General features: G+C 44.0%; 1 protein-coding gene across 1 annotated transcript in view; it reads left to right on the forward strand.

The window, feature by feature from the left end:
- The window catches only part of Pkd1l3 (polycystin 1 like 3, transient receptor potential channel interacting), a 71,969-nt gene that overhangs the window by 56,993 nt on the left and 1,712 nt on the right, over nt 1-13,264 (forward strand). Inside the window, 7 exon segments of the mRNA XM_037206253.1 lie at nt 3,484-3,793; nt 5,192-5,325; nt 6,928-7,049; nt 7,851-8,011; nt 9,744-9,954; nt 10,539-10,640; nt 13,018-13,149. Coding sequence (XP_037062148.1) covers nt 3,484-3,793; nt 5,192-5,325; nt 6,928-7,049; nt 7,851-8,011; nt 9,744-9,954; nt 10,539-10,640; nt 13,018-13,149 — 1,172 coding nt within the window.

Below are 13,264 nucleotides of genomic sequence, written 5' to 3' on the forward strand. Positions count from 1 at the left end.
CCTTCTTGCTGTGTCCTGTCTTTTTATTGCCTTTCTGTTCTGCCTTCTCATTGGCTCTAAACCCAACCACATGACTTCCTTGTCACTGCCTCCAGGTCTCTATGGTTGGTACTGGGATTAAAAGTTCAGGTCACCTTGCTTTGGGTGTGTCCTTGACCACAGGGACTCTGCCTGCCATGTGATCGGATTAAGGGCGTGTGCTACCACCACCTGACTCCTGCTTATGGCTCGCTGTGACTTCTGATCTCCAGGCAACGTTATTAACATACAAATAAGATCACATTTCAGCACAAATAAAATATCACCATAGAAATCCAGTCCAGTAGGCACAGTGTGAAAAGCAGTTAAAAGTCAACACTAGCGTGTTTTACTTACTTAGCTCTTAAAAATCATTGCTTTCAAAACTGCTGCAGGCCAGTCTCATCCGTTCATCTTTTCTGCTCAAGCCACTGACCTTTGGGAGAACTGAGGTAATGAAACCTGCTTAGAAGAAATTCGGGGAACAGATCTTTGGGGAGCCCACAGAGTTGCAGCCATTAAAAAAAAAAAAGCCATTTGACCTTGCCTCAGTGTCTCATGGGCCATGGTAGGGGTGTCTGGGAAGTGACTCCGTGACAGTAAATGGTGACAAACTACAAACATTGTCATGGATGTGGCTTTTCCCCTAATTTGTCCCCATCAGTGTATATGAAGCCGCCTCTGCTCCGTTTATCCACTTACATACAGAAGTCTGTTGTACAGATGCACTGTAACTTCTATAGTCAGCATTTAGTTCATCTCTGAAGGTTTTAATACTAAGACTGTTCCTATCATTACTGCTCTGAAACGGCAGCAAGAGAGAGGCCTTGGCAGGTGGAGCCAAGGGGCCCCACGGCAGGTGAGAGACAGTGGAGAGTTCTGTTTGGTGGGGGGAAGCGAGAGGGGAGAGGGGAAGAGAGAAATAGGGAGGGAGGGAGAGAAAGAAGGGAGGGGGAGGTGCGTGCTACCTCGTGGTGAAAGGGGGAAGAGAGAGCAGGTAAAGGGGGAGGAGTCCTTTCTTAAAGGGAATGGGAATGTAGGATGACATCAGGATGCTGGGCGGGCTGCTTATTGGCCAGGACTCCAAGAAGTGGGTCTGAATGCTAAAAATTACCTCACACATGTATAAATGTGTCTTTGAGAAATTCCTTGGAAAAGGTTTGCTAGGTCAGAGTATATACACATTTTTAACTTTTTGTATGTCATGTGTGTGTGCGCTGCCTATGTGAATGCATGTGTACTGTGTGTGTGCAGGAGTCTGTGGTGGTCAGAAGAAGGTGGTGGATCCCTGGGACTGGAGTTACAGGTGGTTGTGAGCCACCGTGTGGGTGCTGGGAATTGAATCTGGGTCCTCTGCTAGGGCAGCACTGGGCCATTTTTCTAGTCCCTATATATACAGTTGTTTGAAGCGTTTATCTAATGATTCTTTACCTATAAAAAATCGGGAGTCAAATATGGGGTAAGAACCTAAATGATCAGAGAAGCAGGGGAGCAGCCACCGGTGACTTCCTACCTCTTCTATCCCTCCCTCAAAAGGGCCGAGATCCTCTCTTAGGCCCACCTTACCACTTCCCATCTCCTATCTGTCTACAGTCCTCCAAACCTCTATGGTCAATTTTGATCAGCTAGTGGCTAGCTCCTCCCTCTGACTCCAGGCAACCTTTATTTGTCAGAACACAATCATAATAGCACACAACAGTTTTCTAATGTATTTTTATGAATGTACCACATGTGTGCAAGTATCACTCGACTTGGGTGCTGGAACCAAATTCAATCTTCTGGAAGAGTAATAAGTGCCCTTAACTGTTGGGCCATCTCTCCAGCCTCCTACCATTTTTTTTTTCAAGGCAGGGTCTCTCTGTGTAACTGTCCTGTCTGTCCTAGAACTCATTCTATAAACCAGGCTGTCCTCAAACTCACAGAGATCTGCCTGCCTCTGCCTCTCGAATGCTGGGATTAAAGGCGTGTAGTACCAGTGCCCACATGTCCTACATTTTTAACTTTAAAAAAGATATTGCCAGGGCTGGAGAGTTGGCTCATGAGTTAAGAGCACTTATTGCTTTTGGAGAGGACCCAGGTTCAATTACTAGTATCCACAACTGTCTGTAACTCCAGTCTCTGGAAATCTGACACCCTCTTCTGACCTCGGGTACCAAACATGCATGTAGTATACATACGAACATGCAAGCCAACACTCAAACAATAATAAGCCTAAAATAAGTATCGCTAACTGAATGTGATGGTTCATATCTGAAACCCTGGCAGTTGGGAAGTAGAAGCCAGCCTGGGCTACATACTGAAACTATCTCAAAACAAAACAAAACAAAAAGGCCTTGGGATGTAGATTAGTGGTCAATCACCAGCACTGAAAAACAGTGTTTCCAGATTGCTCTGTGTCAATAAGTAATCCTATCAGCAAAGTACCGGAGTTGCCCACACCCTCAGCCTCATAGTGAAAGCATTTCCAAACTCTGCAGCCGGCTCTGGAACAGTACCGGGCTTTGCAGCCTGCACTCCGAAGAGAAATGTAAGTTAGAACTAAACCAAGGCACCATTTTTCACCTTCGTAAAGGCAACCCTTTTTCCATTCTTCATCTCTACATATTTAAATCATAAAGCTGTGAGTCCACTGTCCAAAATCTCCCGGCAGAGACATTTAGAATAAATGTCAAATCCCTCCGGTTGACAAGGGCCTGCTCTGCCCAGCCCTGACCTACACCCCTCACCTCATCTCTTCCTCCTCTAACCCCCATGTGCTCCACCACAGCCACTGATGCGCCTGTCACTTTTCATTAAGTACATCAATCATGCCATCGCCCTGGGAGTCTTAGAACTTGCTGTCCCCTGCTGGCATCTACGCTATGCTCTGTTGGGTCTCTCCCTGCCACTCCACCAGAGACACTTCCCTGTCATCCTAACAGCACTGTTGATCCTCACAAACACTATTTCCTGACACCTGAACATGGTGTGCCGCCTGTCCTGGGTCCTCACCTGTGAGCTCTCGGTGGGTGGGAGCGCCCTTGCATCCACCGTGTGTTCCCGGCATCTAGAACAGGGCTCCATCATGTCAGTACAGAATGTGTTCTGCCGAAGAATGGATGGATGTCTAGTTTTCCATCTTTTGTTAGGGTTTATCTTTGGGGTTCCTGTTTAAATGAGATAGTCTATTCCTGCCCCTGTTGTAAGTGGTATAGCTAGATGAATACTATTAGTTCGTGCCAAGTAACCCCCGATAAGTTATCATTTTTAAGTTAATAGATTTTCCATTGATCCTCTTAGTTCATCTAGATAATACATATCATTTACAAATTGGCATACAATTTCATTTGTTTTTATACTTTTTGTCTGACTGCATTAGCTCATGTCTGTAAATGTTTTCAAATTTGCCAATGAAGTGTACTTGGATTGTCTCATTCAGTTAGCAACAAGACAATTTTTTAATTGTTTCTTTTACTTTCTCACTAGGATTTATTACTGATGGAAACTCCTTTCTTCTGGGCAATGTTTTGCTTCGCCAGATTCGCATCCCTAATGACACACTCTTCCCGGTATCTCTCCATGAACAAGTGACCTCACATCCCCAGCATCAGGAGGACAGAGAGAACTATGGGGTTGGCTGGGTGCCCCCTGATACAAACATCACAGAAACAGACAGTATTTGGCATTATCAGAATCAGGAGTCACTGGGAGGCTATCCCACCCAAGGGGAATTTGCCACTTACTCAGGAGGAGGATACATTGTAAGACTTGGAAGAAACTCCAGTGCCGCAGCCAGGTGAGTCTGTGCCCTGGACAAGAGGCCCATCACAGGACAGCTAGGAATTTGGGCCCAGCTGAGATGTTCCAACAGCTATTGTAATGTTTCTGTACTGTCTCTGGTACTTTTACACACTTCTATTTTATACTTCTACGGGAATATACCATGTTATTTTTATTATTATTTGGTGTATATGGGTATTTTGCTTGCACAAATGTCTGTTTACCACATGTGTGCAGTGCCCTCAGAGGCCAGAAGAGAGTGTTGGATGCCCTAAGACTGGAGTCACAGACAGTTGTGAGCTGCTGTGTGGCTGCTAGGAATTGACCCTGGGTCCTCTGGAAGAGCAGCCAGTGCTCTTAGCCACTGAGCCATGACCCCAGACCCTAGAACTACACCTTTAAATTTAAAAATTCCTTGGTCAACTTCAAGTTATAAATGTGTTTTGTTTTGTCAATTTGAAAAAAAAAAGACTGTTTTTAATCTGAAAAGAGATTTTAGTTTCAATTCTAGGGGTAGCTGAACTCCGGTGAGTCTGTCTGTCTTAGACACACTGTAATCTTCAAATATAAAAGGAAACATTAGCCTCTTTGAGTCTTTGTCATTATGCATAAAAAAGTCTAAATTAAAATAATTATTTTCTGCCTGGCAGTGGTGGCGCATGTCTTTAATCCCAGCACTCAGGAGGCAGAGCCAGGCAGATCTCTGTGAGTTCGAGGCCAGCCTGGTCTACGGAGCGAGTTCCAGGACAGGCTTCAAAGCTATACAGAGAAACCTTGTCTCAAAAAAAAAAAATAGTAATTATTATTTTCTGAGCAGGCAAGATGACTCAGCAGGTAAAGATGCTCGCCTCTAAGCATGATGGCCTGAGATGGATCCCTAGGTGCCACAGGATAGGAGAGAACTGACTCCTTCGAGTTGTCCTCTGCCCTCCACATATTCACCATGACATACACACACCCCCTATAAAAGTAACAATATTTTAATATTAAACTTGTTTCAAGATTATAGCAGCAAATAATTGCTCAAAAACAATGTCAATCAAATAACGGCATTTATACTTCTACACTTCTTTCACCTTTTGGTACTGGGTAGGTGTTGGTGAGGAATATTTAATGTTTCAAGTAGTAGTTGATGGAGTTTATGAAATTAATCCTGCCTTACAGATTAAATGCCAAATAGTGTTTCCTCAGTCTCGAACCTTGGTGTGACTACAACTGTGAACGTCTTGTTTCTTAGTTAACCACCCATGTTACCACCGTGAGAGTTTGGGTGTTACAAGTCGTGAAGTATTTTATAGGAACACTAGATGAAGGAATGTGGCTTCTCGTGGGGTCTGTAACAGTGCCAGGGTACTGTCCTCCATTACAGCATTGGATGGGGAAAGTAGCTGGCTCCATTTCCCTGTGTCTCCAGAGTTCTGCAGCATCTGGAGCAGAGGCACTGGCTGGATCACTGCACGAAAGCCCTCTTTGTGGAACTCACGGTCTTCAATGCGAATGTGAATCTGCTCTGTGCCGTGACCCTCATTTTGGAATCCAACAGTGTGGGTATGGAGGCTTCCTCTCCTTGCTCTGCAAACTGGCTATCTCAGGACAAGGCCTCCTTTACTGATCCTATACCATTCATCCCAGTAGATTTAATTAGAAGGATTACTCAGATGTATGATCTTTTTTAAGTCAAATAGTTCAACTAATGGCCTGTCTACCTCCTACTCCCCAGAGTAGTTTTAACTGGGGAGTGTTCAAGTTTTTATTACTTTAAAAATTTTTTTATATTATTTGGGTTTTTTTTTTTTTTTTTTTTTTTTTTTGAGACAGGGTCTCTCTACATAGCCCTGGCTCTCCTGGAATTTGATATGTAGACCAGGCTGCCCTCAAATTCAGAGAGAGCTCGCTCTCTTTCTGTCTTCTGAGTGCTGGGATTAAAAGCATGGATCACCATGCTGGGCTTTCCAATTTTTTGAAGTTGTTTATTCATGAATTCTCAGTTTTAAGTGTCACTTTTTCTGTGAAGAGGATTTAACTTTTATACTCACATACATCCCCAACATTCGCACACCTTTCATCTCCCATTGTTTTCTTTCTTGTCTTCATTCTGGGTGTCCGCATTGTCATAGCAGCATCTCACAGATAACCGGATACTAACTGGTAGTTTCCTTTACGGGAAGTCTGCCTGACCATCTTCCTCCCTGCTTCCTCTCTCCCCTAGAACTGACTTACAGGTTCTCCCATTAGCCACTGTGTACTGCTTTTAACTGGGAACTTTTCCCTCCCAGACCAGCAGAACAAGCAGCTTCCACCCTGCTCTCTAAACCAGTGGTTCTCAATCTTCCTAGTGCTGTGACCCTCGTGTTAATACAGTTCCTCATGTTGTGGTGACCCCCAACCCTAAAACTATTTCACTGATACTTCATAACTGTAATTTCACCACTGCTAATAAATCACAATGTAAATATCTAATATACAGGATATCTGATATGTGACCCCACAGGGGCCATGACCCACAGGATGAGAACCACTACTCAAAATGGACCTGAAGGCCTCCTGGGGCTCATTAAAGGGTTTTGTTTAACTGCCAAAGAAATGGGGGGGGGGGGGCATCTTGAGATTTAACTGTATAAAGTAAGGCAATTTTGTTCCTAAATGTACTTTCTGCATACCAGGGGTACATCTCAGTTCCGGTGTTTCAGGGCTAATATTCACAAGACCTTTCATAAAATTATGGAAGTTTATATAAACCATAAATCTTCACATTCTCACTGTCCTTTTAGGTCACATCTGAACCCTTGTAGTCCATCCTCATACAAGCATCTCCACATTCATGGGGTATTAGTACTTTACATCCTCATCCCCGCTGTGCCCTAAGTTGAAAAGCGGACACCTATTATTACAGGTGGTGAGCCAAGGGCTTATCCCTTGAGCTGAGATCAATCAGATATATTCTTTCTCTCTGCCAACTTTAGTGAAACTGACATTTCTCCAGTAGCTTGCCCATGATTCATTTCATATTCTGGACAGGTCTACAGGAAATACTAAGTAGAATGTGGAGACTGAAATGGTTGAAATAGATGTACAGCAACAGTTGGAGTTGTTTTTTTATGAAAAGGAGAAATGCTTAGATTCTTGATTTCCAGTTGTTCTTTTTATTAGGAACTTTCTTCACCTCTCTACGACTCGACTTGACTTCCCTCCGGTCATCAGAGAGGGGCTTTGCTTGGATTATCTCACAAATCACCTACTACCTTCTCGTCTGTTACTACGCCTTCAAACAGGTGAACTGTATGTCAGATGTGGTGACAGCCGCCAGACGAACCCTCTCTGGAGGGATCCATCAGGACATGGTGCTACAATTACAGTTGATATTTCAGTCCTTTTTCAAGGCCTGAGTTCAGAGGCTGGCTGATTTCTACCAAATAGAATAGCGCACTCAATTCTGGCATGTTCAAAGAATTAAGTCAGTTCTTAATACATAATATTTCATGTAGTTTCTGTTTTTAAAAAAAGATTTATTTTGTGCATGAATGTTTTGCCTACATGTATGCATGTGTACCACATGCCCACGGAATTCAGGTGTTGGCTCCCCTGGAACTTGAGTTACAGATGGTTGCCAATTACCATATGGGTACAGGGAATTGAACTTAGGTCCTCTTCAAGAACAACCAGTGCTCTTAACCACTGAGCCATCTCTCCAGGCCCTTTATGCAGTTTCTTAACCCTTATATAAAGTAATGTTAAGAAAGTATGCTGGACAAAAAGTACTAAAAAAAAAAATAGGAATTATTGTAAACAGTATCTGTTGCCAAGCTTGATAAACAAGGAAAATTTTAAAGCTTGTAAATTAGTTAAGTACACACAATAGTTGAATAATCTCCAAGAATGATCGTGTCTGTCTGATAAAAGTTTCATTAGCAACCAACTTTCCTGTTAGCAGTGTCTGAGCGACTGCAGAGCGCTCCCACGGCCACAGCCCATGTGCTTTGCCTGCCTAAGTCCCAAGCGGCCAGACTAATTTCTTAGGGGCAGTCCTGGCTAATCGTCCAGACAACAGTGGTGATTGTACTGTTTTTACTCAGGGCTGTCGGCTGAAACAGCAGGGGTGGGGATTCCTCACTAGGAAAAGAAACCTTCTGGACACAAGCATAATCCTCATTAGCTTCAGCATCTTGGGGCTCAACATGCAGCGCCTTTCTCTCCTTCATGAAAACATGCTGCAATACCGCCGTGACCGGGACAGGTAAGGGACCTGCACAGGCACACCTACTTCATGCCTACGGCTTCCTGACCACTGTCCTCCTTTCTCTTCCACTTCCCCACCAGATCTGCTGTATTTGTTTGGATTTGTCCACTAGCCCTGCTAAGAGGCTCTGTGGTGCTCAGGTGTCTGTAGAAGATATGCGTTTAAGTTTCAGAGCAAGGACTTGGAACTGGGGTTTCTTTGTATGCATAAAGCCCAAGATAAGACAAACAACATCCTTAAAAAAGGATACAAACCCAGTACAAAACACAGCTTTCCAAGAAGCGGCTGTTTTCAGGCATTTTTTTTCTATTACCCATACAGGACTTTTGAGCACTTTTAGATCAAGTATTTCTAAAGCTAGGGGCTTGAGATCTAAAACCTTTCCAAAGCGCCGTCTTAAGTAACTTTGTGTTGAACTGTTCTGCACTGGGATAGTGAGTCTGTGTAGCCCAGAAGGTTGTGGCAGCTGAGCTCCATGCTGCTGTGTGGCACTGCCTAGGCCAGTGGTTCTCACCCTTCCTGATGCTGTGACCCTTTAATACAGTTCCTCATGTTGTGGGGGCCCCCAACCATAAAGTTATTTTCATCACTACGTAACTGTAATTTTGTTACTGTTATGAATCATAATGTAAATATTTTTGGAGATAGAGGTTTGCCAAAGGTGTCATGTGTAGCAGGAATCTTAAAAGTTCTTATTAATAAAATCAAACCTGAGGCGAGTTATTGGGGTCCATGCTGGTAGATCAGAGAGACAGAACAAGCACAGCTAACCTCACTGGTCAACTTCTCAGCTGGTCTGTTTCCTCAGACTGGAGGCCTCTGAGTCCTCATCCGGAATGGGTCTCAGCTGAATTACTGCTCAAAAGCCTGAATGCTTAACCAGCCAAAATCTTCTAGTTTCTGGTCCTCACGCCTTATATATCTTTCTGCTTTCTACCACCACTCCCTGGGATTAAAGGCTGGCTTTCTGGGATTAAAGGCGTGTGTCATCATGCTTGGCTATTTCCAATGTGGCCTTGAACTCACAGAGATCCAGAGGGATTTCTATCTCTGGAATGCTAGGATTAAAGGTGTGAGTGCCACCATTTCCTAGCCTTTGTATCTAGTGGCTGCCTGTTCTCTGACCCCAGATAAATTTATTAGAGTACACAATATTTTGGGGAACACAATACCACCACAGTCATGGCCCACAGGTTGAGAACCCCTGGTTTAGGCCTTAGGCAACAAAGGGTCTATGGTTGCCAACTTGCGTATAGTCGCAGGAGCTCTCCAAGTGAACTGGTTGCTGTGACATAAGACTATGTACTTCGCACAACAAAACTGAACTGAGGACCAATCTCTCTCTTCCTCTCCTCCTTGGTGCTATGACAGCTCACTGGCGTCTCTCTGGTCAGACCACAGGAGTGTTAGACACAGGCCAAGATGACGGCAGGTCTCTAGGCTAACTCTCCTTTTGAGAGATTCGGCACCAATGGCCGTGGAGGCGAGTCCTCATTTCTAGGATCAACATGAAGGAAAGGAGTCAGCTATGAGCTGCCTTGAAAGGCTTTTCAGGAGAGCTCCCAGCCCAGGGACCATGCTAGAAAGCAGTTTCTCCACAGTGGGTGTTTGACCTAATGGGCCTCGGCCGCTAACCTTCTGCAGAGGAAGCCCTGGTGGGGCTGCTGACAGGCGATGGCCGCTCCTGCTTCGTGCTGAGGAATTGCCGGTTGGCTTTCCGTGGTTACAGGTTCATCAGCTTCTCCGAGGCACTGAAAGTGAACGCCGCTGTCACTCACCTCATGGGCTTCCTGGTTCTGTTGGTGACTGTGCAGCTGTGGGACCTCCTGCGACAGAATGCCCAATTGCAGGTCATCAGCAAGACACTGAACAAGGCCTGGGATGAGGTGGTGGGCTTCCTCCTGATCATCATCATCCTGCTGAGCAGCTACGCCATGACTGTAAGCCCCGAAGTCCAGCGTCTCCCCCAAGGGCTGAGTCCTGTCTGTTCCCTCAGAAAAGGCCACCACACACCAAACCATCAGATTAACAGTGGGTTTTTAAAGGTCAGGTAGGAAAGCTGGATTTAGTCATGTTCCATATTTAATGTGTTCTTTTAAGGAGTTTTTAAACTTTATTTCTATTTTGTTCATTTATTTATTTATAGATTTATTTATTTCTATTTTATCTGCATTGGTGTTTTGCCTGCATGTGTGTCTGTGTGAGGGTGTCAGATCCCCTGGAGATGGAGTTACAGTTGTGAACTGCCATGTGGGTGCTAAGGACTGAACCCAGATCCTCTGGAAGAGAACCAGTGCTCTTAACCACTGAGTCATCTTTCCAGCCCCCATATTTAATCTTAAACCCAGATGTTTGTGATGTCTCTAAGATACAAAGTAAGATCAGATCTAGTATGGAGTTCAGATAATTTTTGTAGCCACAGTGACTTGAATGGCCACAGGGAATTTCCATTGCTTCTACTGGCCATATCAAGCACCTCAGGGCAGAAATGGTATTACCATTGACTGGCCTTTCTCCTGTTCAGTTCAACCTGCTGTTCGGATGGAGTATCTCTGACTACCAGAGTTTCTTCAGCTCCACAGTGACTGTTGTTGGCCTCTTGACGGGAATTTCTAACCACAAGGAGGTAAGATAGATAGATGATAGATGAGGAATGGACAGACAAACGAACGAACAGACGGACAGACACAGATAAATAGAGTAGAAGCAGCCTCATTTCCTTTCAGATTCCTGTTTGGCTTAGCAGCTTTAACTAGTGGGATGGTACGGTTGCTTATTAAGCAACCTTGCGCTTAATAAGGATAAGGAGAACCTATATTCTTGCCCTTGTCTCCAAGTAGTGCCTGTGCACGACCCCACACTACTCACCATCCATTGCTTCCAGGCACCCGTGCCCCTCCTCACCTCCTCTCCCCCATGCCCTTATTCTCCTGCCAGAGCAGCCCTGAGTTGCTGAGGCTCTCAAAGGCCCTCTGAAACTGTGACAAACTAACCAAAGGTCGTGCCAGAAAGAACGCATTCGTTCTTTTCACAGTTAACACACGTGTTGTGGAATATTAGTTTAAGATGTGTTTACATTTATTTATGCTATGGAATATTTATTTACGGAACAAAGGTGTGTTGCATTTGTTTAACTCTGTGAAGCTGTGTTACTGTGCCTGTCTAAAACACCTGATGGTCTGATAAAGAGCTGAATATCCAGTAGCTAGGCAGGAGAGGGATAGGCGGGGCTGGCAGGTAGAGAGAATAAATAGGAGAAATCTAGGCTTGAAAAAAAGAGAGCAAAGAGCAAGAAAAGGAGAAAGAGAAGACACCAGGGGCCAACCACAGAGTAAGAAGAAAATAAAGATAATAGAATAAACCAAGTATAGAATAAAGAAAGGTTAAAAAAGCCCACAGGCAAAATGTAGAAGAGAAACAGGATAATTTAAGTTTAGTTAGAAAAGCTGGCTAGAAACAAGCCAAGGCCAGGCATTCATAAGTAAGAATAAATCTCCATGTATTTATTTGGGAGCTAGGTGGCAGGTACCCAAAGATTTAAAAAAATAAACAAAAAAACCCAAAAACTACACACACATCTTGGTGAGTTTACTCCTCCCTCACCCACATAAATCCTTGTCTTCCTATATTACATAGAGGACAAGGTACTTCACAAAAAATGTTTGAGTTAAGTATGCTGGTTAGAACAGTAAGATAATTATAAAAAAGGCACACAGTCCCATAAATGTAATTTTACACAAAATGAACCAAGTGAAGGGGAGACTTCAAATAGGCATCTTATGAGGATTTGAGTCCTAACATTGAAGGGCTTATGTGATCAGGAAATTAGTGGAACTAGTGACACTTATACAATTAATCACTCTGGTGACTCCTTGTCTTAGTCGGGGTTTCTACTGCTACGATCAAACACCCTGAACAAAAGCACCTTGGGAGGAAAGGGTTTATTTGGATTACATACCCTCAGTCTACTGATGGAGGCCAAGACCTGAACTCAAGGCTTGCAGGAACCTGGAGGAAAGAGCTGATGTACAGGCCATGGGTTCTCCTTACCAGCTAGCTCCTCAAGGCTTTGCTCAGCCTGCTTGCTTATAGAACCCAGAGACACCGGTCCAGAGTGGTACCACCCACAATGGGCTGGGCCCTGCCACATCAGTCACTGATTAAGAAAACGCCAACCAGACCAGTGACTCTGCAATGAACACTTGCAAGTAGATATATGAACCAAAAGGATATACTGTGATTCGCTGTGTCACATTACAGCTTCTGTGACAAGATTTCTCTTTTTCTTTTAAATTTTATTTTGTGGGGGGAGATTGCAAGGGCAGAGGGCAGATACAAAGGGACAGGGAGATGAATGGTATGGGGATACATGATGTGAAAGATACAAAGAATGAAGTTTAAAAAAAAAAAAAAAAGAAAATTCTACAGGCTTGCCTACAGCCTAATCTTATGGATGAGTTTTCCTCCTCTCAGATGAGTACAGTGTGTGTGTCAAGTTGACATAAAACTAGCCAGCACACCAGTGATTCAAAGATTACTGATTAAGTAAGTTAAATCATCAGCTTTCTTCCCAAGAAAGGATGCAACTGTTATTTGTATACTGTTATGTTGCAGCTGTATTCCCCAGGGAATCAGTCATTGGTTAACAGGCCTTAGTAGCAACAATGAAAAGGCCAACAACAAAGGAGGAAAAAAGACTACACCATTTGTTAAAAAGAGCACCTTAAGCTGGGTGGCAGTGGCACACACCTTTAATCCCAGCACTTGAGGGGCAGAGCCAGGTGGATCTCTGTGAGTTCAAAGCCAGCCTGGTCTACAGAGATCCAGGATAGGCACCAAAACTACAGAGAAACCCTGTCTCAAAAACCAAAACTAAAACCAAAAGTATTTTCCATTGACTCTTTTTCTTTCCCTAGTTTCATCAGATTCAACTGTGTACTTAGAAATAAATCCCAGATGTTAGCACAGGTTATAAACTCCAAGAGGCCTTACTGTCTTCCCAGGTTATCGCTCTCTACCCGGTCCTCGGCTCCTTTCTGGTCCTCACTAGTATCATCTTGATGGGACTTGTGATCATTAATCTTTTTGTTTCTGCCATTCTCATTGTCTTTGGAAAAGAAAGGAAGGCCCTTGAGGTGAGTAACTGGCCCAGTAACTGAACAATTGACTGTCACGGTTTCCTGTAACTGGAAAGTGGTTCTCACTCTTCCTACTGTGACCCTTTAGTACAGTTCCTCATGTTGTGGTGAC

Source organism: Peromyscus leucopus, chromosome 5 (assembly GCF_004664715.2).
Source record: "Peromyscus leucopus breed LL Stock chromosome 5, UCI_PerLeu_2.1, whole genome shotgun sequence".
NCBI classification, from domain to species: domain Eukaryota; kingdom Metazoa; phylum Chordata; class Mammalia; order Rodentia; family Cricetidae; genus Peromyscus; species Peromyscus leucopus.